Source organism: Leguminivora glycinivorella, chromosome 7, assembly GCF_023078275.1.
Source record: "Leguminivora glycinivorella isolate SPB_JAAS2020 chromosome 7, LegGlyc_1.1, whole genome shotgun sequence".
Taxonomy (NCBI): domain Eukaryota; kingdom Metazoa; phylum Arthropoda; class Insecta; order Lepidoptera; family Tortricidae; genus Leguminivora; species Leguminivora glycinivorella.
Window position 1 is genome coordinate 8,678,030 of NC_062977.1, and position 27,663 is coordinate 8,705,692.

Below are 27,663 nucleotides of genomic sequence, written 5' to 3' on the forward strand. Positions count from 1 at the left end.
ATATTTGTTCCGCTTATTATCGGTTGGCTCGCAGCTAGTGTTCGTTAGGTATACCTATTTATTAGGGAACTCGTTTATTTAAAACGCGTAGGTATACTGTTTATTTCATTCGAATAATTATATGTTTGACCGCATTGTCAAACTAAATAGTACACTACACCTTTATACTTATACCTCGTAGGTACATTAGTTTATTTACGACGTTCGATTTATTAGTTTTATTGTAAAACTTGTTAATTCTCAACAAGATGTCTAAATCATCAAAAGCCAGGAAAGGCAGCGAGGGCTTTATTAGCGATAATTATAACACAAACAAAAATCAGCTAGCCCTCTATACAGTTCGGCGCGACGTTATTTACAAGCGCGTCGAAAATATATTGGAACTTGCTTACAAGGCGGAAACCGATCCATCTCAATATAGGGCATTTCACACTAGTACATTAAATTTGGATAAAATGCGTGAAGATTATCAGACCGTTTTAGAGTCCTATAATTTATTGCAGTTGCAAATGCAGCCCGATGCTGAAGTAGATTACGAGTCTTGGTCGGCATTTGAGGAAATGTTTTGTTACATTAAGCAAGTTCTAATCGACAACGAGTCTAAGGTTCCCTCTGAACCTGCGCACTCTTTAAAACCAATATGCCGCCTGCCTAAATTAGAATTACTTTCTTTTGACGGAGATGTAAAAAACTGGCCTTTGTTTTATCAACAGTTCAAGAGTGTTATCCATGAAAACTCGTCGCTGACTGACAGCGAGAAGGTGTACTATTTAGTTGGCAAATTAACCGGCAACGCCGCAAGTGTTTGTTCCGGCTTGCCAGCAACCGCTGAAAATTACCATATTATTTGGAACGCATTGATACAAAAATATGATGACCCGCGTTCGTTGGCGTCAACATATTTTAATCAGTTGCTAACGTTCAAACAATTAACCGCAACCAATGCCGCCGGCTTGGATTCATTCTTAAATAAATTCAACTCGTCTGTAGAAGCCCTTAAGCAGTTGAACCTTGTCGATTTAACCGATTTCATGTTGTTACATTTAGCGCTGCAAAAGTTAGATGCCGATACAATTAAATTGTTCGAAATTACATACCGCAAAGACAAAATACCTACTTATCAAAATTTAATTGAATTCGTCAAAGAACAAAATAAAGTGTTGTCTCGTTCGCCAAATGCGGCAATTAGTAAGCCAGTTGAAATATCGGCTAAAAAGCATCTCTTGCAAAAAACTAAATCATTCGTAAACACGGATGCGGCCAATGACAAAGGCGCCAGCGATAAATGTTCTTTATGCAAAAATAAACAACATGAACATTTATATTCATGTCAATCTTTTAATAATATGACTCCGCATGACAGGTTCAATTTTATAAAATCTAACGCTTATTGTAATAACTGCTTAAGTGTGAAACATAAGACTTCCTCTTGTACTTCCAAGCGACATTGTTCTCATTGTTCGTTAAGACATCATACGATGTTGCATTTCAATACCAAAGAGAAATCTCACTGCAATGTAAGTGCAGTGGTATCCGCACCCGCTTCTAATAATTGTTTTCCCGCTGCAACAAATAATGTTGTTATTCCCGCACCCGCTCCCGCTTATGACCCGACCACAGCCTTACCCAGTGCTGAGGTCAACCGCACCGCGCAAGCTAATATTATAGACCCGGCGATTGCTGCCGTTAAGGTCGAAAATGGCTTGATTTCTCGTCATGAGGAAAACACAGTTTCTTTGTGTACTTTTGCTGGCGAAGATAACAGTAACCAATGTTTAGTTACTGCTTTACTTGCGACCGCTAAAATTAAGGTTATTGATTCCTTAAACCGCACACATGTCCTGCGCGCATTGATTGACCCAGGATCCATGTCAGATTACATATCTGTCGCTTGTTGCAAGCGTCTCTCGCTAGCTATAAATAAACCGCTATACCCTACTGAAGCCACTGGTTTGGGAGAGTTAACCCTCAAGACCAAGGGGCATACCGCGTTAACTTTTTCATCTTTAAAAGATGAATCATATCGATATTCGATTCGCCCTCGTGTTGTCGACCGCATTACGTCTGAATTGCCCGACTCGCGCATAGATAGGGAAGTTGTAAATTATGCTCGCAATTTAAATTTACCTTTAGCTGACGATGGTTTTTCTGAACCTGGTCCTATAGATATACTCCTGGGGGTCAATGTATATTGTAAAATATTGTTATCAAACAAAATCGAAAGCTCGATTCCTATAATACCTACCGTGTTTGAAACGACCCTAGGGTACATTTTAATGGGTGACGCGGCTATAGTTAACCCTCCTACAGCCTCTCGCACACTCTGCGCGTTTACTAGCGATCCTCTTCACAAGTTAGTAGAGAGCTTTTGGGCAACTGAAGAAATACCTTCTCGCACATTTTTGAGTCCCGATGACCAAAAATGTGAAGATATTTATACCGCAACCACTGTCCGTAATAACGACGGCAGTTATACTGTGGACCTTCCATTTAAGGATGATCCTCATACATTGGGCGACTCCTTTAAAACCGCAAAAAGGCGTTTTTTGCTTTTAGAAAAGAAATTTTCAAAAAATCCTGAGCTTAAGTCTGGATACGACGAAGTTATTCGCGATTATCTTGATAAAGGTATTCTCACCCGCGCGTCAGCTGATGACGAATCTACTGATGGATTTTATCTACCGCACCGCCCTGTGTTACGTAATGATAAAATTAGCACAAAAGTAAGACCGGTTCTGGACGGAAGTGCGAAGACAGATACGGGTCTTTCTTTAAATGATATTTTGCATTCCGGACGTAACTTACAGGCTAATATATTTCACATTTTGTTAAATGTAAGCATTTATAAGATCGCATTTTTCGCTGACGTAAAACAGATGTATTTATGCATTTATGTGAATTCTTCACACCGCAAATACCAACGTATTTTATATCGGTTTTCTGATACCGACCCGCTCGAAGTGTTAACCTTTACTCGAGTAACATTTGGGCTTCGACCGTCAGCTTTTCTGGCTATTCGGACTTTACGTCAGTTAGCTGCAGACGAGCGGCACAGATGGCCAAAGGCAGCCTCTGTGCTCGAAAGAGATGTCTATATGGACGATCTGGCTACTTCTACTTTTTCAACCGAGGAAGCAGTTAAGATAGCGGATGAGCTGATCGCCCTCTTCAAAGCAGGCGGATTCGATTTGCTCAAGTGGTCTTCGAATTCGCGGGAGCTGCTTGAGCACATACCTGAGTCTCACCGACAATCTAAATCTATCTCCTTCGATGACGGAGATACGTTTAAGATCCTAGGTTTGAAATGGCTACCTACGCGAGACTGCTTTGTTTTCGATATCTCTAACCCGCCGTCCGTTTGCACTAAACGCGCCATTCTTTCGGCCACCGCGCGTCTGTACGATGTCTTAGGACTCGTCGGGCCTGTAATTTTATATGCTAAGTTGATTATTAAGCAACTTTGGCTTCTTTCCATCGATTGGGATGAAGAGCCACCCCCTCATATTTTTAAGCTATGGCAACAATATTTAGCTGAGCTACCGTTAATATCTCAGCTAAATTTTCCCCGACATTTAGGAATTGAGACGAGGTCTCAAGTTTCGCTGGTTGGTTTTTCTGACGCCAGTGAATCCGCATACGGTTGCGTCATATATGCACACGTCGTGAACGGTAACGAGCCACCCGTAGTTACGTTATTGTGTTCGAAGTCTAGGGTAGCTTCCGCTAAACCTAAAATCACACTTGCTCGTCTAGAGCTTTGCGGAATTCTGCTTCTTTCTCGGCTTCTTAAAGAAGTTCACGACACTATGTCCAGTAGGCATAAAATAAAAAATATTTATGCATTCTCAGACTCAGAGGTCGCCTTATGTTGGTCGGTTGCCTCTCCGCATAGGTTCGACACCTACGTCGCTAACCGCATATCACAAATTCAAAGTAACATTTCGCCTGGCAATTTATACCACGTTGCAGGTGCACAAAACCCCGCTGACTGCGTGTCACGTGGTCTCACCCCTTCTCTGTTGGTTCAACATGAGCTCTGGTTTAAAGGTCCAGTTTGGTTATCACAGGCTACAGAGCGTTGGCCTATACAAAGTTTCGTTCCAAAGCGGGCACCTTTACCCGAAGAAAAAACTTTGTCCCACGTGACCACAGAGGCTAATAAGCCTGAACATCCGTTTCTATCTCTCGCGACACGCTGTTCCTCCTGGAACAAGCTGCTTCGAGTCACAGTTTATGTTTTACGTTTTATAAAAAAGTTATCTCCAAATGAGGTAATTACCGCTAATGATTTAAATACTGCTGAGCTTGAAATTTTAAAAGCGATACAAAATGCTAATTTCTCAGCCGACATCAAGGCTATTTCAAATGGACTTAAATGTTCTTTAAAGTTACAAAAATTATTTCCTTTCCTTTCAGATGGAATTTTACGCGTAGGAGGTCGCTTATCGAACTCTTCGCTCGATTACGAATCGAAACATCCTATAATTTTACCCAAAAAGGGTCACGTTGTAGAATTGTTAATTGATCATTACCACCGCAACAACCTTCATGCAGGACCGCAACATTTAGTAGGTATATTAAAAACTAAATTTTGGATAATTTCCTGTCGTCGTATTGTTAGGCATATCACTCAAAAATGTAACCGTTGTTTCAGTTTAAACCCCAGACCTACTTTTCCGCTAATGTCTAGCTTACCTAAATGCCGCTTAGAGCAATGCAAAGCTTTTATGCATACGGGTATAGACTTTGCTGGCCCTTTGTACGCCACCCCTTAAAGGAAACGAGGCGTGCGCAGCGTCAAGGTTTACATTTGCCTTTTTATTTGTCTTGTGACAAAAGCAGTTCATATAGAATTAGCTTCAAATTTGACGGCTGCTTGTTTTATAGACGCTTTTAAGCGCTTTTTATCGCGACGAGGTCCGTGTAATTTTATTTATTCCGACAATGGAACAAATTTTGTATCCGCGAAAGCTTATTTCAAGGAGCTCCACGACCTTTTAGAATCTGACGATTATTATCAAACTTTCAGCAATGAGCTCGCGAAACATCGTATTACATGGAAAATGAATCCTCCCACCGCTAGCCACTTCGGAGGCATTTGGGAAGCTAATATAAAAAGTTCCAAGACTTTACTGTTTAGAGTAATTGGCAAGCAAACTTTAACTTTTCAGGAGTTAGAAACTGTTCTTGTTCAGTTAGAGGCCGTGCTCAACAGTCGTCCTTTATACGTTTTAAGCTCTGATCCTTCTGAGCCGCTCGCGCTTACTCCTTCGCATTTTTTGACCATGTCGCCATTGGAATTTTTACCAGCGGCTGATCTGTCCGATGAAAATACGAATTTACTGTCGCGGTACTCATTATTGGACTCGCTCGTGCAATCGTATTGGAAGCGATTCAGAACGGAGTATTTGCATAATTTGCAACAACGCGAAAAATGGAATCTTATACTATTAAACGAGCAATTCTTGTATATTTATTTATTTATTTATTTATTTATTTATTTATTTATTTATATATACCGACGATCTCGGAAACCGCTCTAACGATTTCGCTGAAATTTGTTTTGTGGGGGTTTTCGGGGGTGAAAAATCGATCTAGCGTAGCCTTAGATCCCGGAAAACGCGAATTTTCGAGTTTTCATGAGTTTTTCTTTCGCATTTGTAAACGTAAAATATGGTCCTTAATTTCGCCGCGCGCGCATCGATTCCGCGTAGCTCAGTCGCACGAGGTCGGTCTAATGTACGCAGATAGATCGTAGGTGTCAGGGTTTCGAATCCCGGCCAGAAATTAAGTTTTTGTTTTTTGTCTTTTTTTTTGTTTTTGTATTTATAAGAGTTTTTTTTTTATCTAAAGACGTGATATATTAAAATAGAACCGAGCGAAGCTCGGTCGCCCAGATATTACACCTTCTAATCCAATAAAAATTGGTACCGTAGTAATATTAAAGGTAGATAACGCTCCGCCTCTGCAATGGCCTTTAGGTATTATTACTAATATCTATCCTAATAGCCAGGATGGAGTTATACGCGTAGCGGAAGTAAAAACGAAAACTGGCACGTATAAACGTCCAGTCATACGGCTATGCCCGTTACCGACTCAATAGGAGTCTTATTTAGTTTAGAAACTTAGTTTTAGCCCGCGTCTAATGTAGACAAATTAAATATAGGTAGTTATATTTAAGTTATAATAAGTTACGTTTTTCTTTAAACTAACTTGCTTAGTGAATAAGCGCAAATTTAATATTGTGTATTTTCAACCTTTTGCTGTTGTAGTGTTAGGTTATTCTCTCGTTTGTAATTTCGTCATAATGAACTTAGAAAGTAAGTAACTTGGCACAATGACCTTATACCGCGTTATATTTATGTGCAGTTGGCACTTAGCTCTTTCCTTCCTTTTCTTTTGAAGGGATCCTTCAAGGCCGGGGGGATGTTGAGTTCCAAATTTATTATTTTTACATTTAAGGTAGTTTTATATTAATATTTTCAAATGTAGGTACTTGCGAATCACCTCACCCTTCCAAGTCACCTATCCTTTGCCAACGCACGTGAGATGAGTATATCTGTCTCACTCGCCGCGATTCGAGAAGCAATTTTCGCCTCGATCAGTTCCCGTCTAAGCTCCGTTTGGCTAACAGCCTGCGCATGGCTAAATATCAAAAATGTGATAAATATTAACGCGCCCCTAAAAACTGTTGTGGAAAAGTGTATCGAACTATTGTGCCGATTGCTGAAAGGAGTTTTGGAAAAGCTAGCTAGCTGAGAAGACCTAGAAGAAAAGATAAAAAGGTAGGCGTTGGCATTTTCCTCTTTCCTTTTAAACAAGGTGCAAGCAAGTATTTTGTGTCGTAATTTACTTAATATTCAAATTTATACAGTCCATTTATTTCGAAGCTAAATTATTTTAAAATCATATCCTTCGTGGCGCTTTGAGGGTCGCAATTGTCATATAAATTAATTTCCCGCATAAGTATGTTGTGAAAGCGCTAACAACGTGTTTTGTCCTTTAATACCAGCGGGTAAAAACGCATTTTATCCACTAGTGGGTAAAGTAATTTGACCTTGAATAAAGTCAAATTAACTGCTTTAAAATTGATAAAAGTAGGTGAATCCAGTAATTAAGATGATTTACCACCTGTGGAACTACTGGAAGCAGTGATAAACGCATTTTTTTTGCGTTGTAGTTTCCTCGCTATAGTGAGGGGAAAAGTTTTGTGTTACACTCGGGTGCAAATGTATTTTACTTCTCGTGTGTTAAAAACCCGCAAGGTCAGGATTCTATTCTCGAACCACTCGCTTCGCTCGTGGTTCAACTATAGAATCCTTTCACTTGCTCGTTTTTCAATTCCACACTCGGCGTTAAAATAGAACCGTTTTTCCCCCGAAGGGTAAAAAACGGATATTTAGGTTCCTGCCGAAGCTTGAACCACTAATGAGATTAACACCTTCATAACTCGGCCCTAATCGAGTGAATTCCTCGACTAGTAGCGCCATCTGGCGCGTCAGTCAAGTACTAGTGACGCCCGGTTACCAGCGCTCGGCTGCTTTTTCCTCAGTACCTTTAGCCGGCAAGGCCCTTAAGGGTGGTTCAAGCTTCGGCAGGAACCTAAATATCCGTTTTTTACCCTTCGGGGGAAAAACGGTTCTATTTAGGTGTCCGTGCCTTCGCTTGAACCACTAATGAGACGTGTTTAAACTTCTGCCGGCGCTGGTTAGGGCGTACTGTGACTGATATACTTTATTTATACAGAAATGTCATAATAAGAAATATGAAGGTATACAAAGGGATGTTTCAAAATTTAGCCACTAAGGTTTCATGAGTTGAAACTGACTCCACACAGCACAGCACAGTTATCCATTATGACTCTATGATGGTGGCGAATCACTTAATTTATGTATAACATAAAACCGACAGGAAGCCAGTAGTTAATAGATCGGTATTACAATATTTACGGAAATAAAACCTGTTATTTCAATAACATTTTTGTGAGAAAAATATCTGTAGCAACCCAACAACAGTCCCTAGTCAGAACAAGATCATATACATGTTTTTTTGTCGTATAAATTCACCAAGATACTAGTCTTCTTCTGCTTAAGATGACTATAATTATATCATGTAACTATAATACACAATTATATCATATGAGCATTATGACATTATGTTGAAATTTTTATTTTTCATGTAAATTGATTACAGTACCATAAGTAATTCGCCTATATGTATCTCCGAATATGCACATATTATTGTTAGTATACTGAGTAATAAGCAATATTGATATAGCTTAAACATTGTCTTACATAGCCCACTGCCAAATATCAATATTTCCTATTGCATAATGTGTTATGAATTCTGTATATGAAATATACATTTGCCAAAACAATTGAAATGGACGCTTGAGTTGGAAGAAATTGCACGCTATCATATGTTAATTTGCAATGTATACCCACATCACGATAATGTATGCGTTACTGCTGGACTGGTAGCAAAACTGCAAATAAGATGATAATGATAATACATTTTCAGCTTCTGATTGAATTGACAATACCATGGCCATGATTAGCTAAGGATTCATATAATAAAAGGTAAGCTCCTACTCAAAGTCTTTACGAGAACGGAAACTATGCAAATTTTTCCTAATAAATTAAAAGGGGTCAACTGAGCAAAAAGATTTGGGATACAAGCGATTGAAACGAATCAATGATCTAATGAGTCACACATACTTAGGCAAATATCAAATGAAGGCAATTATTTCTAATTAAATTGACTTTGATACTTCCATGAATATACATGAATGTTAATGCGGGAATCCTCTCTACACTGTACGCGTCAACTTTATTTAGTCTTTTACTATGTCTAGCTAGTATGCTTTTTTCGATATTTGAAATATTTAATTTGTGTTTGAATAATTATGAACATGTGATGCATATATTTTTAGGCTTATCATTTTTATGACTTTGTGCTGACTAGCCGAATTTATAAAGGCAAAATTGTACGATTCGTGAGCTAGTAATTCTAAAACATTACGACTTATGGCTCTTTAGTCCATTTCGATATTCTAATAAGAATGTAAGACGACAGATAACTCTTCAAATAAGGGTTAATGATTACCCATTTATAATTAAAATTCAGTCATCAGCTTAAGATAGTAAATAGTTTTCTTTTCAGAACTTTCGTAATTTATCACCAAATTGCAAAGCATTATATTCTATATTGTTCTTTTGTGTGAATAATATAAATGTCTCACGTTCTTTATAAACTGATGTATACACATAAACATACAGGTTAATACGCAACTATGGGAACAAATCAAATTATTTTAACAAATATTCTGATTTGTGTTTTTTATGTAGTCACACTACTATATATATAAATTAAAAAATAATTATTAATTATTTATTAATTTTCTTTAATATATGACATCTTATTTCGATACAGGTTAATATTTACTGTTTTCTTGCTTATTTCCCAAAATCCATATGCAGCGGGACTTCCCATAAACAAGATGCAACTGTTATGTAGGGTAATACCTGATTCTAGAATTATATCGAGATGACAATTATTTATTTATCGTATGGCATATAATTAGAATTTTCTTAAAAGTCGTACGTGCGCACGGCTGTAGCATGTAGCGCCACGGACGATGACAATGGTATTTACACTTGCCTGTCATTCGAGACCAATAGGTCAAAATATCGTAGCTATAAGTACTGTGTACCTTAAGCGCTGAGCTTTTATTTTTCATTTAGGTTTCAAGACCTTACTTCTGATAAATATAGTTCATCAATATCTATTTAAACGGCAATAATTTTAAGTTTTCTGTTACCACTAGAAACCTATTTTGCCTAGAATCTGCGCTCCCTTTTATGAGTGTCCTAACAAATTCTTGTATGTCAGGTATATTAGGAGTCCGAAGTCTTCTAAATTAAGTCATAATCTCAGTAATGTTATAACATCATATTTCTAGTTCCTTACACTAAATTCAATTGAGACTGGGACTCGTCCTCTGACCTTACGAACCGTTTTTGAATAAGTTGTGGCGTCTCCTCTGTTACTGACAAATAGTCGCGCCGCAAAATTCTAATAAATGGCGCTTAGTAAGCCACTGCGGAAATGTGTATCGATCCTACAACGCGCTAATGGAGTTCCAAAAGTTAATTGTAAATATACAACTTCTGTTAATCTCTCTAGGCCCCGGAAACCTATTCAGAAAACATTTGTCAAATGAAATAAACGGGAACTTTCTGTTAGTAATACCGCAGTAGCGGGCGATAATTTTAGGATGCGAGCGCCTCTTTATTTGTAAGAGGAAACTGTGGTCTAAAATCGAAGGAGATTCATCCTTCAATTTCCGTTTAATTTATTATATCAGAAACAGGCCTCCACATTCAGTGACTACCTTTTAACATTTTATCCATAAGAGTGCCTTAGCAAATTGTGAAAATCGGCTTCTCTCGGAAAATGTATTGCCCTATTGGTTTTAATGAGCTTAAAGTGTTTTCGATATATCATACTCATACAATAAATAAGCACTTTGAATACAATTTACCTACACGGTTTCTTGCTTTGTTTTGTGTAGTTGTTTAAGTTTAGGACCAACTTCATTTACTTCGGTCAAGAGATGTAAGCCATAGTTCTTCGCTGTTAATAGTTTGAGAATATTATTCGGTCGTCTCTTTAATCTAATTCGTTAGTTATTTATAGAAACATAGAATTCGTAACATTACGCTATCGAACTGGGCAACCGACAAATCCTTTTACGACGAGAGTCCGTCCTGAGTAGCAATGCAACAAGGCATACTAAAATGCTATTGTACTAAGTCCTTTAAGTCATTTTGTCAAAGTATCCACAAAATATCGTGTATATTTGGGAGTCAGATTTCCGGTACGAGTTTGTTGTCTTTGTAATTAACCTCTTCAAGGATTGTCTGTAACCTTGGTCTAGCTAACGTTAGTAATAATGCATGATTGAGTATTCTAACCGTTGGTCGATTAACGGCAGTTTGAGGTCAATTTGTAGTACATATATGTATATATCGTACTTAGAAAACTTTCCGAGCTGTAGCTTTTTATTTCTAAATGAATTGGTTCAGAAGTCTCTACCTACTGGGTCGATTGTTACAGAAGTAATACTTTTGTCAGTTTGGTACTGAACAACATATACTGGAACATTATCCGCCATTAGTCCGACTGGATGTTACAGCCAGACAGCTATAAGTTTGCTGAAATACAGACGAATATCCAGGTTTCACAGAGTAATGAGCCTAGTACAAGATTTTTCCTTTGCAGTAAGTTATTTTGTAGTTAAGAGTCAACATTTGCTAGGTACCTGAGTGGTTCTTCTGCATTTCTAAAGTCCGTATCAAGACCCAAGACCATGCGTCAATTATTGACGCCCGTGAGTTGATGAGACTAGAGCTCTAATCATTCATTTAAAAGAATCTGCACTCTAGGAATAGCGTAAAACAGTGGCATAAATTAATGGATTTTCTTTTTCTCATTGGTATCTTCGCCGCCCCCTCTCCCTTTCTGATTGGGCATGAAGGGCTTTGTAATATAAAGTGGTTTTTCATTCTGTTTAGCATCACTATTATGTATATTTCTTAATTAGCTTAGTATCTGGCAACAAAGTGCTAGTTAATTGCTACCGAAGCTCCACCCACACGTTTTTAGATGTGGAAGTGGATTTTCACAACGTCAAACCTGCTAATAAACCTCTATCATGACGAGCATTCTAAAAGTTGACATGACAAATTAGGTTGGCAATAACGGCGTTGCTTTACAGTAATTGGATCACACATTCGTCATCATTATGGCCGTTCAGATATTCACGAGTGAGAGAAATTTGGACATTCCTCACAATCATTCATCTGTTGGTCAGGTGACCACGCTGATTATGTATTAGCTAATTAGGCAATTGAGACGACGCCGATGTCGTTCACTTTACCTGTCTAAAACGACCCCACTTATGGGAACCCATCACGTGATGATTTTTGTCTAATAAGACAATGACTAAACTGTGTAATTGTGTATGTCTCAGGTTAACACGTACGCTGTGGTTCTGATTCGAAAGACCTTCTACGAAGTACATATGTTTAGAAATACCTTATACAAAGTATGTTTAGTTAAGAGTTGTGCTAATTACCGCAAAGTAGATGTTAAAGCGACATAATCTCATTGAGATTCGAGTACAAATACAAAATTTTGCCTCGTGATTATAACGCTCGTCTCATGACACGAAAGGTGAATTAGTGCATAGCATGTAATAACCCAATGGGTTCTCACAGGATGTCATAAATCATCGCATAGGGCAATGAAATCCAAATTCCAAGTCGCTGCAAAGTTTAATCTTTTACGGGGCGACGCTTGTCAATTTATATGACAGCGTACTTTTACGCACAGCACAACTTTACTCATGTTGTCTCTAATGACGAATCATGTCTGCACAATGAATGATCTCCTTTGTCATATCACGAGGCGATGCCCTATCGGATCGTGGGCCCTATCTTTTCATAGGCCAGGTTATCTAATGGGACCTCATCTGTCGTTTCAAGACATCTCTTGAGTCCTGTCACCTCACGAGGCGAAGCTATGACTTTTTAAGGGACGAACCTATGTCGTCTCACGGGACGTCGCTCTGTCTCGTCTTACGTGAGTGTGGCATTTGACGGTGACTTTATGACGGTGCATAGGATTACACTGCGTCCCATCGCTGTCAATTTTCTTCATCGTCTCCATGCCACCACACAGGAACAACCCCGTCGTCTCGCGGGACAATGCAATGTCGTCTCATTGGACGACGCCTGTCGTGTCACGGCACGACGCCATGTCGTTTAACGGGACGACACGTGTCGTCTCACGGGATGACCCTTGTCTTCTCACGGGACTATGCCATGAAAATACAACTTAACCGGGCGTCACTAGCCCGCGCCAGATTACTAGTCGAGGAATTCACTCGATTAGGGCCGAGTTATGAAGGTGTTAATCTCATTAGTGGTTCAAGCGAAGGCACGGACACCTAAATACAACTTTGCCCCCTTGTATAACAAATAACTATACTTTGTGCCGTATAATTATATCATACACGAAAGACAAGCACACATTGTTGGCCCTTAGATTTGATCAAAGGCGCCTAGCCTTATCAGAGATAACATACACTAGAGAAATTTCGTCAGGTACTACGGCGGGCGGGTGGTCTAGTGGTAATGACGTTAGCCGCGTAAGCTGAAGACCCGGGTTTGATTCCCGGCTCGGCCAACAGTGGGCCTTGTCGTTTTTTCTTTCGTGTATGATATCTATTTCAGTTTATAATTTATATATAGTAGTGTGACTACTTGAAAAACAACGTCAACAAATCAAAAATATTTAATATAACCTAACCACAAAATTAAAATTTTGAAAAAACCCCCGACCGCGACCTAGTGGACCGATTTTCATGAAACATGGCTAAGAACACTCCCGACTAACTCAGCTTTCAGACAAAAAAAACTAAATCAAAATCGGTTCATCCGTTCGAGAGCTACGATGCCACAGACAGACACACGCAGACAAACAGACAGATAGACAGACATACACACAGACAGACACGTCAAACTCATAACACCCCTTCGTTTTTGCGTCGGGGGTTAAAAATAATTTGATTTGTTCCCTAGTTGTATGATCACAATGTTACGATTCTTCATAATTTCACACACAAACTTATAGTGTATATGACGTAAGCTATGCTATATGACGTAATTTTGGTGGTTTGTCAGGATCATAGTAAATGGAAATCCGTGATCTCTGCCTACCCCTCTGGGAAACAAGCGTGATTGTATGTATGTGTATGATATAAAAATTCCTTCCTTACCTGGAGGATGCATTTGTTGCGATGCATCCCCAAAGCCAGCGTGGAAAAGGCACTCATCCTTGAGACTAGCAGCCACCCTCCGGAGCACCTGGTACTCCTCCTGGTCCCTGCGGTCCATGTAGCCAATGATATGTCTCTTGTCCTCGCTCAGGTCGTGAAGCTCTTTGAGAGAGCTGAACATGATGACAGGATCTGTCAGCTGTTTTTTGATGAAGTCTGAGAAAGCTTCTACTGAACGCTGGCCTAAAAATGAGAAATTGATCTTTCATAACTACAAAATTGAAGTAAAAAAGTAAATAAACAACTTGTTTCTTCACATTCAAGTTTTGTTTGGATGAAAAGTAAACTAACAGGTCCAAAGCTTATCTTTATGCCAAACCTACCTTCTGTAAAGTGACTACTGAAAATATGTGAGTGTGCACGGAAAACATCCCACTTTGGCAATTGCTATAAAGTCGCTTTGTCTGTTTATTCATATAAAGATACAAGTAATCTCGCCTTAATGGTAACCACAACATGGGACGTTTTACTAAACACACTCAAATATGACCTTGTATGTTTTGGCATGGCCATACATAAAACACTTACTATTAAGGAAAATATTACTGCACACAAAATTATTACATAATGCAGTTAGCCCTTATCAGTAATTTAAACATAAAAATAATAAAGCATATGGTTATTTAACATTACTAGGAAATAAACTATTAAAACACACTTAAATATTTTTGTTTAATTTAATGAGGTTTTATATGAATTATAAGACAAGTCAACTAGGACCTAACAAAATTGTATTCCCGCAGTCAAATACTTAAGCAATCATCAAGAGGCTCAGCTCTGCTTTAGGGTGCAAAAGGTAATGCTTATTTCAGCATTTTACAAATAAATACAAGTTTAGCACCTCTTCACTAGAATTTTGAACCTCTCAGTACCCTTCTTAACACATCCACTGCCAGTAGGTAGGATTTTGTATGAATATAAACACAAGGTAGATGCTGGCAGTGAATGTAACCTTTTCTTGCTGTTAAAACCTTTCCTAACCTTTTTTTGTCTTTCAGAAACAGCTCTAAAGTAATCCATTTACATACCTCTATATTCCTTCTTGGCTGGCAACCCATTACGGAAAAGCTTCAATGTGGGGTACTTAGTGATATGGAACCTGGTCGCCACCGCTCCTTCCTTGTCACAGTCCACCTTCCCCATAACCACCTTGCCGGTGTCATAGCCGGCTTTGGTCACTTCGTCAGCGGCATCATCAAATATGGGCATCAGCATGTTGCTGAATCTACACCATTCAGCGTAGAAATTGATGAACACCACCTCATTGGAAGCTAAAACAAACAAATAAATAAGAATGGGATATGGAGATAAATTAGAAGTTTATTAAGTACTTTGTTAGCTTTATTTAGTGAAATTTATGATTCCTAATTCTCAGCTCACAATAATAATTTTAAATTTCTAATAAAGACCAAACTTTTCCCTAAATTTAAATAAGCACTAAAATCTACAAAACTTGTTTGTGTATTGTGGATGAAAGCTAACATTTTTGATTTATTAAATACATTTCATTTCATCCTTTGTATGGTGTTTAGTGAGTAATGCTGATTGCTGGAATAAAAATACTTAATGTCAGTGCCTGGTCTTTGATATTCAAAGAATTTGCACTGTATGTGATAAGTAAATATCCTTTTATTATGGGTAAATTAATGCCCATGAATATGGAATAGGCCTCATACATATTTAGCAACTATACTAACCTCTTCAGTAACGATATTGTGACGCGACAGTTGTCAATTTGATTTGTTTACGCTACTGATATTTGAGTAGACACGGTACCATGGTATGCGGAAAAATAAAGAAACACTCACCCAATACCATATCCAAGTTACTTTGCGTAATCTGTACGGCGCCGCTATCGGTCGGGTTGTAAAAACAGTGGCAAATCTAAAAGGTAACAATGTTTTATGATGATATATCAATTAGTTAACGAATCAAAACCATAAAATCTACAATTAAACCGTGGCCAGTCCGACGAAATGGCAGAAATGTACATTGAAATACCATGTTTTACTTTCAGAATTTTATAACTTACCAAAACTAGAATGCATGCTAGAAATTTGTAATTAAATAAATTACAAGCACGTCTATTCATTTTGGGACTATTTTTTGAGGTAAGTTTCCAATTTTCACTATTTCCAGAATAATTCTGTGCCGATTGCCGTCAGCTCAGCGCCCCGGTTTGTTGGCAGCCTGAACGAAACGTCATATATCTCTACTCTTTCTTGTCTATGGTTCGATAAAAGCCGTTCACACGATAGAAATGGTACATGGCATCCAGTGGTTCGGAGGCGGTTAGGTGGCAAAAAAATGAGGGGGAGAAGTAGGATTTTTTTCGCTCTTATTCACGGTGGGATGATCGTGACGCCCTGTAATGTGAGGGCTGGGCTGGGCTTCGCTAAGATAATATACTCTGGAACTGGAACACCCACTTTGACATTGGGCATAAAAAAGCCAGGCTACGGCTTGGCAAAAAAGAGTAAAATTAAAAAGTGGCAACATCTTCGTGCCATCCCTTTTCTATCGAATTAGGCCGATAGTCCACTATTATATTTATAAATGTGATCATAGGCAGCATACCATCCTTTTTCTGCATGTTGGAGAAAAGAGGAGGCATACAGACCTATGATTATATACAGGATGTCCCAAAAAGGACACGACATAACGACAATGGAGGTAGACCAGCCCAAGAGGGTTTTTGCCAGGCTGTATAGGGTTGAGTTCCTGTAAGCATTTCGTGATTTTTATTTACTACCCAAGTTACTTAAGAAGAGTATACATTATAGACGGTTAACCAAATCTTGGCACTAAAAAGATTTAACTTTTAAAAATTGCTCATGTGAGAGCGAAAATAAAATACCACGTCTTTGCCTTTGGCTAGTCTGTGGTTAAGAGTAAGCCCATTTATAAAAAAAAAAAAAAAACCTCTTTCTCGATCTCTTAGGGCCACTTGCACCAACGAAAATGGAGGGTTAACCCACCACTTTATATGAAATTTGACAGATGATAGCCCTCTAACCCTGAGTTAAGTGGTTGGTGCAAGTGGGCCTTATAGGATATGATGTTGGCATTGCCCGGCAAATCCAATTCAAACTTCACTTACAAAGTTTAGTCAATGTTTATTTTGTTTGCATAAAACATATGAATGGTAGATAGGATAGTGTATTGTTTTTATTACATAAGTACTTACTACAAGTACAAACTCAAAAATAAAGTTTGATACAGAATACTAAGCACAAAGTGAACAAACTTGTCTTGTTGCCAAGTTACCTTCTCGGTGGATGAAAATTTATAGTAAATGCAAGAAAGTGATGTTGCAGAAAAAATACATATAATGAACAGAAGAAGAAAAAAATATACTCAGGATGAAACACTATACATAAAACTTTCAATTTCCTATTCTTCTTAATTAAAACAACATAGTCAGTAGTCATATAAATAAAAAGTTTCCCACGTTGTTGCTTGCCATAAGGATTTATGAATAAAAAAACAATATCGTCCTCACAATAAGCAACAAAATGTTAAAAAAGTTTATCTGCATATTACATGTCTTTGAACAAACACGAATTAATTAACACATTTGAGATTTTTGTTTATTATCAGTCCTCCTATCATAATTCTAACACATTGCACACATTCAGCATATTCACCAGGATATAGTGTGTTTTAAAGGACATATTTGTAATAATAAACTTATGAAAACTCTTTAAACCTAACATAAACTTATGATATAGGTACATAATACAATACATAAGTCAATATACTTGGTGTTGTACAGATGTAGTGCGAAAAGGGTTACCTTCGTATATTTCCGGAAACGTTCGTATTTGTCATGCTAGTTCAGTCAATGTCATCTTGTACTGAGACTGACTGAAATAGCATGACACGTTCGTACGCTCCGTAACAATACGAAGGCAAATATTCCCTCAGCATGAGATTCTTTTTATAATAAAAGTAATACATTTATAGGTATGTATATAAAATATAAAATGCATAGTGGATGGAGATAATATTATAGATCATTGGTAAAACAAACATCAACTATACAGGCATTATCAGATTCTGCTCATTCATCAAACATTGTCAAGTCAAATGCAATTTTTAAATTAATTATCTAAATAAATATTTAAATTATACATGGATATGGTATGATATGGAATGAAAAAAAAATTGTAACATTGCCAAATAACATAAATATTTATTTTCTGCTGATTCTATCAAACTAGCTCCCAGACCCATTTCTCGAAGCTACAAGTTACAATTTTATTTACAAGTGGTAGTCAATGTCTAATATGACAAGTTGGAAAGAGTCTTCCGCTTGTAACTTGTTACTTTCAGTTTTGAGAAATGGGCCCGGATCTTTGAGTACTTTATGTAATAATTTTAAAAAAACTAGAGATATGTAAAATGAATAAATGGATGGAATATAATTATTAAAATTAACAGTGTTCCTACAATTCCTAGATCTATACTAATATCTAATATATGGTAATCAATATAGCAACAGTGCCAAATATTTATAGATTTGAATGTACATACTTATTTATATTGATTGTATGTAAAAAAGCTGCACTCTGATCTGAATACTAGTAATGTAAAAAAATTTAATTAATGTTAAGGCACATAGTTTCTTGAACAATAATCCTAATATAAAAAATTGGTACTGGCATAATTAACATTATGACATTCATTTTAGAACTTACCGCTATATTATATTACATAAAATTCATTGTATTAAAAAGTACATGTTAAAAGAAATTTCATTATAAAGTCAAGTTTATATCTGTAATAGCTTTTGCCCGCGGCTTCGCCCGCGTTAAATTCGAGAACTGTGGAATGCTTCATACAAACTTCCACCCCCCATGTTAGTGTGGGGGGTTAGAAAGAGACAAAAATTCCACTTAAAAAATCATGTCAATTTTTGAAAGACGGACAAATAAACAGACACACACACACTTTCCCATTTATAATATTAGAATGTATGGATGTCAGATAAAATCATAATTTCATAAAATTATGGTACATACATGCCATCAGATAATAAAATCGGACTTTCAAAAACTATGGTATGAACACGCCTCTATTGCCTAGGCGTTAGAGGCGTGTTCAGATGTTTTCGTTTTCCTTTCAACCCCTTATTTGCCTGATGGCGAAATTTGAGTAGTTTCATGGAACTCTGAAAACCCCTTCATAAAATCGGACTTTCTTAAAACTATGGTAAATGGACGGACATTTGTAAGTTTGCAATCAAGTTTAACTAAGAATGAACTGTTTTGCTATAAGAATAGCTCCAAGAAGTACTGCATACATAGGCTTGACTGCAACACTTCCACTCTGTAACAGAAAATTAGTATTTTTTAGACTTAAAATACAATATGATTCTTATAAGAATACTTATCTATCTATTTACCAACAATTATTCAGAAAATAATTTTCAACACTGCTTCACAGAGTTCATAATTGGTAGACTATTATGTTATGAGGCTCAGAATCTGTGGATGTCTAAAGGAGAGGTTATCCTGAGACACCAACTTAGGTAAAATATCCTTGCATACAATACAACTAATGACAATTTTGTAAGTTACATACATAAATAAAGTCACTTACTATGATATAGTAATTACACCTGTCTCCTTGACAACAATCTGAACATTCCCAATCTTGATACCAAATATGAGTGCAGGTGGGCATGTACCGCTGCCTGGTGGCCGCGCATTCAGTCTTACTCGAACAAGTCTTTGATATGTAGTACTGCTTCTTCGCCCCTTGAGACCAATAAGGCGGACTGCCCCATTTTATCTTAGTCAAACATACATCTTCATAATCGCGACAAGTCATTATTGTTTTCACGCATTTTTCATTGTTGTCTTCTTGGTTTTCGCAAACGTAACATTCTAATCCGAATACTGTAAAGAAAAAATGATAAAAGTCACCGAACTTTAGTTCAACAGAATGATGTAAACATGATGTTTAATCGTTCACCTTACCTACGATAACTGAAATAACCAGCAAAGTAATAACTGCAAATACATTATGCCAAATCATATTGATCAAGCTGTACCACTAGCTTACGGATATAACAATATTTTATTTCAAAAAGCTATGCCACACCCGAATTGAAATTAAACAACTCGCAAGAGAGCGTCCCTGCCGTTGTTGTTGCTTGACACTGACATTCATTTGGTTCTCAAAGTAGCATGCTTCACATAACGTTTTTGAACCAAAGTGGAACGTTTTATAAGATTACTCAAATAGACGTAATACCTGTTTACACAAGGATTATTGATTAATAATATTATTTAGTTCTAGTAGACTACTGGAATCCACAACTTGACAAGAATGAGAAGTAATTACATTTTCAGTAAAAAGATTAGAAAAGTTTAAAAAATTTAATTAGTTTAAAAATTTTTTTTTCCGAAAATTTCTGCTTTGCTCACAGTTTAAAATCAAATTTCACTACTCACAGGCCACAGCAGCCACTTGCTACTAAGCACGGTGTAAACAGGTCTTAAATATTGAAGGGCTTTCGCGTGGTATAGGATAGGTAGGGTATAGGTGGGGGAATATTTTGACATATTCTGTAACTTTGGCAAGCTAGAATTTTTTAAGTGGATTTTCAATTTATTACAAATAAATTTACCAAAGAATTCCAAGATCTGTGTATTAATATTGTGTAGTTCATAAATTGTAATGGAAGGCGTTTTATGGAAGTGGACAAATTACTGGAACGGTAAGAATGGGTTCGATACCTACTCATTCATATTTCAAAACAAGATTACATCCAACATATGTGTCCAAAAAAATGTTTAATGCTCTCATTTATTATGTTCTACAGGTTGGCAAACGAGGTGGTTTATCTTGGACAATGGTATCCTGTCATATTATAAATCGCAAGAGGAAGTGAACCAAGGCTGCAAGGGCTCAGTGAAAGTATCTGTGTGCCAAATAAATGGTGAGTTGGAGCTATTACTATCATGGTCAAATATTTATCTAGAAGACTTTGGATAAGTTTTGAGCAATGATACTGATTACTTTTAAAACTTTCAGTATTCCATTATTTGCTTATATCATTACCTAAGTAATATAGCAATATCAGAGATTTAAATACTATTGTAGCATAAATAAAGTCAGAAAAGCAGAAAATATGACCGTTAATCAGTTAGTGTCTAAATAAGGGTTAAAAGTAAACAAAAACATAATTATTCTAGTAAATCATTTAAAAATTATTTTCAGTGAACCAAATAGATTCAACTCGAATGGATCTTGTAATACCAGGCCAGCAGCACATGTACCTGCGGGCTCCGTCTCCTCAAGACCGACAGAAGTGGCTTGTGGCTTTAGGAAGTGCAAAAGCCTGTGTGGACTCTAAACCTGATCAAAAAGGTAGCTTTTAAGTATTCTAGGTAATTTTAAGTATTCTAGCAAATAAACTATTCTGATTCTGATTCTGATTTTTCATAAATTGGAAAATCTACTGGCTAAAAGCTAGCATGTTATTTTCAAAGTTAAAGACAAATTTGTATGGTAGTTTTAGACTTGTATTGTAGTTTTACTATTATGGCTTTCGCAACATGTTGCAAGTTATAGTAAGTTTAGGACAAAGCATTCATCACCTAAAATTTGCCAATTCAATTAATGACAATAATGACTATTTGAAGTAGTTTAAGTTTATTGACATATTTCTGGCTAAGCCAGCTATTTATGAGTTCCAAGGTTTTATAACGGCCTAGCCTTAGTTGCTAAACTGAATTATTCATAAAACTATCCCTGTAACCCTCATGATTATGAATGACTATACAAAATTAATATTGTTATGATATCTTTTTCAGGGTCTGGAGATCCTAATTCCGTGGGGCACAAGAAATCTGAACTGCGGTTATACTGTGACCTGCTCATGCAGCAAGTACATGCTGTAAAGAGTGCAGCCAACACAGAGGGTGGACCAGAAGTTCAGGTGAGAGAAGGAATTTAGAATAGAAGTTAGTGAGAATTAGCAGAACTCAATGAAGCTCTCTACGAAGACATAAATAGGCATATGCTGAAGTTAAGCTATCATTGCTCAAGCTAAGTTAAGCTATCAAGTGGGTGTACAACACATTTTTTTTTATATGGTAATGAAAAGTAGTGTAACTTTATTATGTCCACAAATTTGAAAGATGAAATAGATAGTGCTGTGACCCATAAAAATTCTTCATATACTTACCACTATCTGGTTTGACTGTCCTTTGTCTAATAAATTATAATGTCCATATAATTCATAATAACAATGAGATTTCACCTTTTTAGTTGTGTACAAAAATAGTACCTAAGATTTCGCAGGAATTATATGTAAAACAGTCACAATTTATCCTAAAGCTAACCAATTTGATTAATGTATAATTTCTGTTTATAATGAATGACATTTATTAGTATACTGATTAAAAATAATTTCAGACCCTTGAAGATGCCTCGAGCCTCCTATCTGCTACCTGCGACACCTTCATCAGAACTCTAGAAGATATAATGAAGCTGACTAGCGGTCCCACTACACCCATGACCACACCTTATGAAATGCCTGTACCCAATCTCGCTATGCCTAAAAATGGCCCAAGCAAATCGCAAGTAAACATCAAAACACCTAGACAAAGTTTAACTAGATCTGTATCACAAGAAAATAGATGAATTTCATGTATATATTGTATATCAACATAACCTAAAAAGATTTCTAAGAATTATTTGACATCACTACCAAAACATGGTAATATACATATTGAGCAAAAATTTATAGAAAAATATTTTTATATAATGTGATTAATTGCTTTAAATATTTAGGTGTTATTTTCCAATCATTCCTATGTAAAAACCATGTATCACTTAAATATATAATTTGTAAATTGTACCTATTTTAGTAGTTTGTGAAGACATTGTAGAGAAAAATGTATTGTACTTAGATTTATTTCAACTAGTCTTTATTAAGTTTTATTTTTTATGTAACAAGTTTTTGAGGTCGTTTGCGGGATAAAATGCCTGGTACTGGCAACGTGGCAAATTATAATTTTACGATTTTTTTTTGTGGCCCAAAAACCGAAGTGAGGTTTGTTTATACAGTACCTTGCTCTTTGTTATTATGTAATTCATGATATTGGTATTTCTTGTGCAAATTCACTAAAGAATCCGGGAACTCGCAAAGTTTAAATTAAGCTTTTGACCCCTAGACCCCCTTGTCAAAAAAATGCTACTGAATAATAACCTATAAATATGGTTCATAACTGTAATAAAAATGTGATTTCCTAACCCTTTGAACGCCATGGACCACTTAACGTGGTATGGGGAACGTTGTTAAAACAGCTTTCCTACTGTCAGTTAAGTTTCATAGTTGTTTTTTGACCCGATAGGAAAAGGTTAAACTCTACTATGTAGAGACAGGGCGCTGAAGGCTTTTATCGTAGCTATTACTGATGTGCAAAGATTATTGTTTGTAGTTGTTTTTTGGTGTCAATCTTGTCGCAATTCCTGTATGACCAACATTTTCAGAATTTCTGACACCCCAATTGGCGTAAGTTGTTAACAAAAATTAACTCGCTGTCAGTTTCGTGACGACAATTTAAGCATAAAATCTGTCTTAAAATTTACTTTTTTCACATTCTGAATGTAGATTATCGCTTAACGTTTATGTCATTAACACAAAAACCATTTTTTTATAAAAAAATCATGCGTCACATAACTGACAGTGAGTTAATTTTTGTTAACAACTTACTCTAACTGGGGGGTCCCAAATTCTGAAAATGCTCGCATTGTCGAGTACCTATTGGCGTCGTTTGTATAAGGCATGCTATGCTATTATGTTTCTGATATTTAAAAACTTGTCAAGAAATATGCGATCTCTCATAGTATGATCTATGGCACATGTGCATAACTATACTTCTGTGATAACTGTAAGTATAACTTGTTTTAAGTTTTTATCACAAGCTATCATAATAATGATATCATAGTGCTTATATACCTTAGAGCATTATCATTCGTTTTATCTTTTTAAAATTTATACATATTATTGTTGGGCTATAATAACAGAGCGTTGTGTATATTATTTGAACTGACATCTCCATGATTTTTTTCTATGACATTGTGCTATAAATGGTATGTTTTTATTTATAAAGGTTGAACACGCCAAAACTGAGGCATATAAATTCATTTGCTGCTTCGTTATAATTAAAGGTATAGAAATTTTAATGATGCCATTTAAATCGTAAAAAAATATAGTTTTTAAATATATCAGTTACTTTTGTGAAAGATTTATATATGTAGCGATATCGAACAGGCAACTGAAACAACGTGACGTGAACTTATTTTGCACGAAAACACAAAAAATCCAAAACTCAGCTACAGGGATGTGGGTAAAAGATTAAAACTTCCACAATCCACTGTTTGTTGCGTATTGAAAAGGTTTTGGGAACGCCTAACTTTAGAGCGAAAGCCAGGAATTGGTGGGTTGCAGGGTATAAAGGATAAAAAAAGAAGGAACGCATCTTAAGGATATTTGCTTCAAATTGTAGGATGTTACCTCGTGACGTGGCTAAAAAGTAAAGATGTCCCAATCGTATGTTCAAAAGGTGAAACGTAGAGCAGGGCTAAGAAGTTTTAAAGCACAGAGCGGCACCAGATCGGAATGTAAGACAGAAATCAGCAGCAAAACTCGATTGAGAAACTATAAACCCCCGCGCCGCGGTCCCGGGTTCAAATCCCGGTAAGGGCAAAATTTATCAACTATATAATAACTATTTATATATTATATATATCGTTGTCTGATGCCCACACACAAGCCTTTTTGAAAACTTCAATCTGTAAAATATAATCAACAAAATTTGACTGCGTTCTGATGGACGTTAAAACTTACATAAAATCCGATTTCTAAGAAATCCCTGGCCAAGAGTTTTATACCAGCAAAAATAGCACAGAGGCTCCCAAAGACTGTCAAATAAAAAAGATCTAAGTTTCCAAATAAAAAAACCTAGTTTGGCAGGCAATTAGTAGTTGCGGGAAAAGAAGCAGCTCTTTTGTCACCACCGGAACAATAAACGGCAGCATCTATCAAAGAGAGTGCTTACAAAAGCGATTACTTCCGTTTATTAAGAGGATACGATACCGAAGCACGAATTCAAATTTGAGATTTTTAGGTCTTTATCGCCGTCGCGCTGACGGGGGCGGCACCCACAGAGAGGCCCTGTGTGCGTGCGCGTGGCGCACGCACACACCCGCGTCCACAGCCGGCACAAGTACTTACTCGCGCTCAAGCGCTCTCTATATTTGTCTAGTTTCGGACTTCTGATGCAAAATGTTTTGGACTCCGTGAAGATATTAAGTGTACTGATTTGACTAAAATGCAAATTCGTAATGTTTTAAGGAATGGTAGAAACAATTCCTAATCTTATACATAATGTGATTATCTTAAAAGATGATTTCTTTTAAGAGTCACATTGTTAGCGAAATAAAGTTATTCGGTATGTAAAAAGCTAAAACCTTTTCGATTTCAAAGAGAAGCCATATTATAGGAGTAGGTACGTACAATCAACCAATTAATCTGAATCCTAGGTCATTGGCCAATCTAGACCCTTTCACAGTAAAAGTAAAACTGACTTCTGTAGCAAATAAATGACGGTGTCAATACGACAGGGTTCTAGAGTGGCCTAGGATTCTACATAATTGGTTGACAGTATCTACCTACCAAAAATGTATGTGAATCTTATTCTTTTTTTTGCACATGTTTAACAGAAGTGACAGCGTAGGAAAATTTAACTAGGTAACAATTTGGTACCTATTATATTACCAGACACCGGATTGTGTTCCAAGGTAATTAGAACTTTTTAGCAGAATTCTAACAAAAAATCTGCCAAACAAAATCTTATTGCATATGAAGCATAAGGACCTTTTTCAGATGGAAAGCTACATATGCATCTTATATTTCTAATTTTCTAGGGTTGTGTATACATATTACCTACCTAGCATTAGAAATACAAGGCTTAGCACAGAACAAGACCAACCATAAAAATGCTTAACTAATTTGCCAGCTAAATTTAAACCTAGGTATCGGTACTTAAACGTATAGATACTTTTGATATTTTTATTATTTAAAACTTATTTATACTTACATATCAGCATTTATGTTACCATAGAATTAAAACGTATATAACACTCATTTCATCTACCAACTAAGGGCATCTGTAATCTACATACAAATAAGGCCCAGTTAAAAGTCTCGAAATGTTATGTACATTTTATAATTAGATAAGTGTAAATGGGTCAAAAAATTGGGTCCATGTGCAATTGTGCATTAAGTAGGTGCACTTTTCCCAAATTGCTGCATGTATGAAATAAGGCCCATCAGTAACTTAACAAAAAATAAGGTATTTCTTAAATACCGAATTAAGCGTAATTGTGTCGCTTAACTTCAAACCTGGATAAATCCATTCTGCTACAAGGTTAATATATATTTTTAATATATTCAATCTTAAAGCAGAATGGATTTAAGTACCCAAGTTTGAAACTAAGCGACACACTTGATAGTATGTATCTAGGAGATATTTTCTTTACAAAATCGTATTATTCAAGAGCGCTATGATAAACGCACGTCGAAATAAAGTAAAATTGACAATATTTACCCATGAGATCGTGCTCTGTGTGTAATGGTAAACATTAATAATATGAAAAGTAATTGTTTCAGTCAATTGACGAGTGAAGATGCTCATCTTCACTCGTCAATTTCGTCTTACTCTTTAGTTGTGAAACATGGGTGACAAAGGACGGTCGCCAGAAGGAAAAGAATAAAAATATATGGATACCTATATATATTATAATATTTTCAGTACAGATGGTGTTTTTTTACGCACTAGTGCGAGAAGTGGTTCATTATATGGCAGGTCGAAACTTCGGAGGCTCATCTGTACTGAAAAACGTCGTACGATACACGTGCGAAAAGGAAATTCGTAACTCGTGTCGATTTAAAACACTCCCTTCGGTCGTGTTTTAATTTATTGCCACTCGTTTCGAACTTCCTTTTTTACGCACTTGTATCGTAATGTACTATTATCCCGTAGGACAGCAGGTTACTTCAAAGTACTTTAATTAACTACCTAATTTTAATGTTGTCTTCGATTCCCGTCGTCGTTCGTCGAATCCCGGTAAGGGTATTTATTTGTGTAATGAGCACAGATATTTGTTCCTGAGTCATGGATGTTTTCTATGTATATAAGTATGTATTTATCTATTTAAGTATGATTTTGTATTTATCTACGGGATATGGGTTAAATTGAGGCGTAGGCGAGAGGCTTGCAACCTGTTACTGCAATGTCACAGTTTCGTTTTCTTTCAACCCCTTATTTGCCAAGAGTGGCACTGAAGCTTTAGTAGTTTCATGTGTTCTACCTACCCCTTTATGGGATACAGGCGTGATTGTATGTATGTATGTTATCTATTTAAGTATGTATTATTTATTTATTTATTAGTAAAAACATGTTTACATGACATTACAGTAAAACCAATGCGTCACGAAACTTAGATAACAAAAAAGAAAAAAAAAAAAAACAGTAAGTAAGAACATGAAAAAAAAAACAAACAATAAAGTTTAAAACTAAACAATTTATTTGGGCGATGACGTAACAGCGTGGCTCCGTTGCATCGTTTGCCCCGGTGTAGGCTTCGGCAAGTTGCCCCGGAATCGCCGAAAAACCACACCTTTCGGCCAGAAGTCTGCGCTCGCGATGGTGTCCTGCGCTATATCGTCGCCTAGC

General features: G+C 36.6%; 3 protein-coding genes across 3 annotated transcripts in view; 1 reads left to right on the forward strand and 2 right to left on the reverse strand.

Annotated features, from left to right (window-relative positions):
• The window catches only part of LOC125227890 (endoplasmic reticulum resident protein 44-like), a 30,246-nt gene extending 14,160 nt beyond the window's left edge, over window positions 1–16,086 (reverse strand). Inside the window, 4 exon segments of the mRNA XM_048132281.1 lie at window positions 13,844–14,086; window positions 14,932–15,174; window positions 15,712–15,787; window positions 15,936–16,086. Of these exon segments, the coding sequence (XP_047988238.1) occupies window positions 13,844–14,086; window positions 14,932–15,174; window positions 15,712–15,787; window positions 15,936–15,995 (622 nt within the window). The 5' untranslated portion in view covers window positions 15,996–16,086.
• Window positions 16,087–19,096: 3,010 nt separating this feature from the next.
• On the reverse strand, window positions 19,097–20,112 carry LOC125228380. The gene is made up of 3 exons (XM_048132930.1): window positions 19,888–20,112; window positions 19,508–19,806; window positions 19,097–19,234 (listed from the first exon to the last, which is right to left on the reverse strand). Exons 1-3 carry the CDS (start codon window positions 19,943–19,945, stop codon window positions 19,154–19,156), a joined length of 438 nt encoding a protein of 145 aa, XP_047988887.1. The 5' UTR covers window positions 19,946–20,112; the 3' UTR covers window positions 19,097–19,153.
• Window positions 20,113–20,467: 355 nt separating this feature from the next.
• On the forward strand, window positions 20,468–23,512 carry LOC125228033 (pleckstrin homology domain-containing family A member 3-like). Its single transcript, XM_048132474.1, has 5 exons — window positions 20,468–20,630; window positions 20,736–20,852; window positions 21,134–21,283; window positions 21,730–21,854; window positions 22,334–23,512. The coding sequence occupies exons 1-5, from the start codon at window positions 20,591–20,593 to the stop codon at window positions 22,559–22,561; spliced, it is 660 nt and encodes a 219-aa protein (XP_047988431.1). The 5' UTR covers window positions 20,468–20,590; the 3' UTR covers window positions 22,562–23,512.
• The last annotated feature ends 4,151 nt before the right edge of the window (window positions 23,513–27,663 follow it).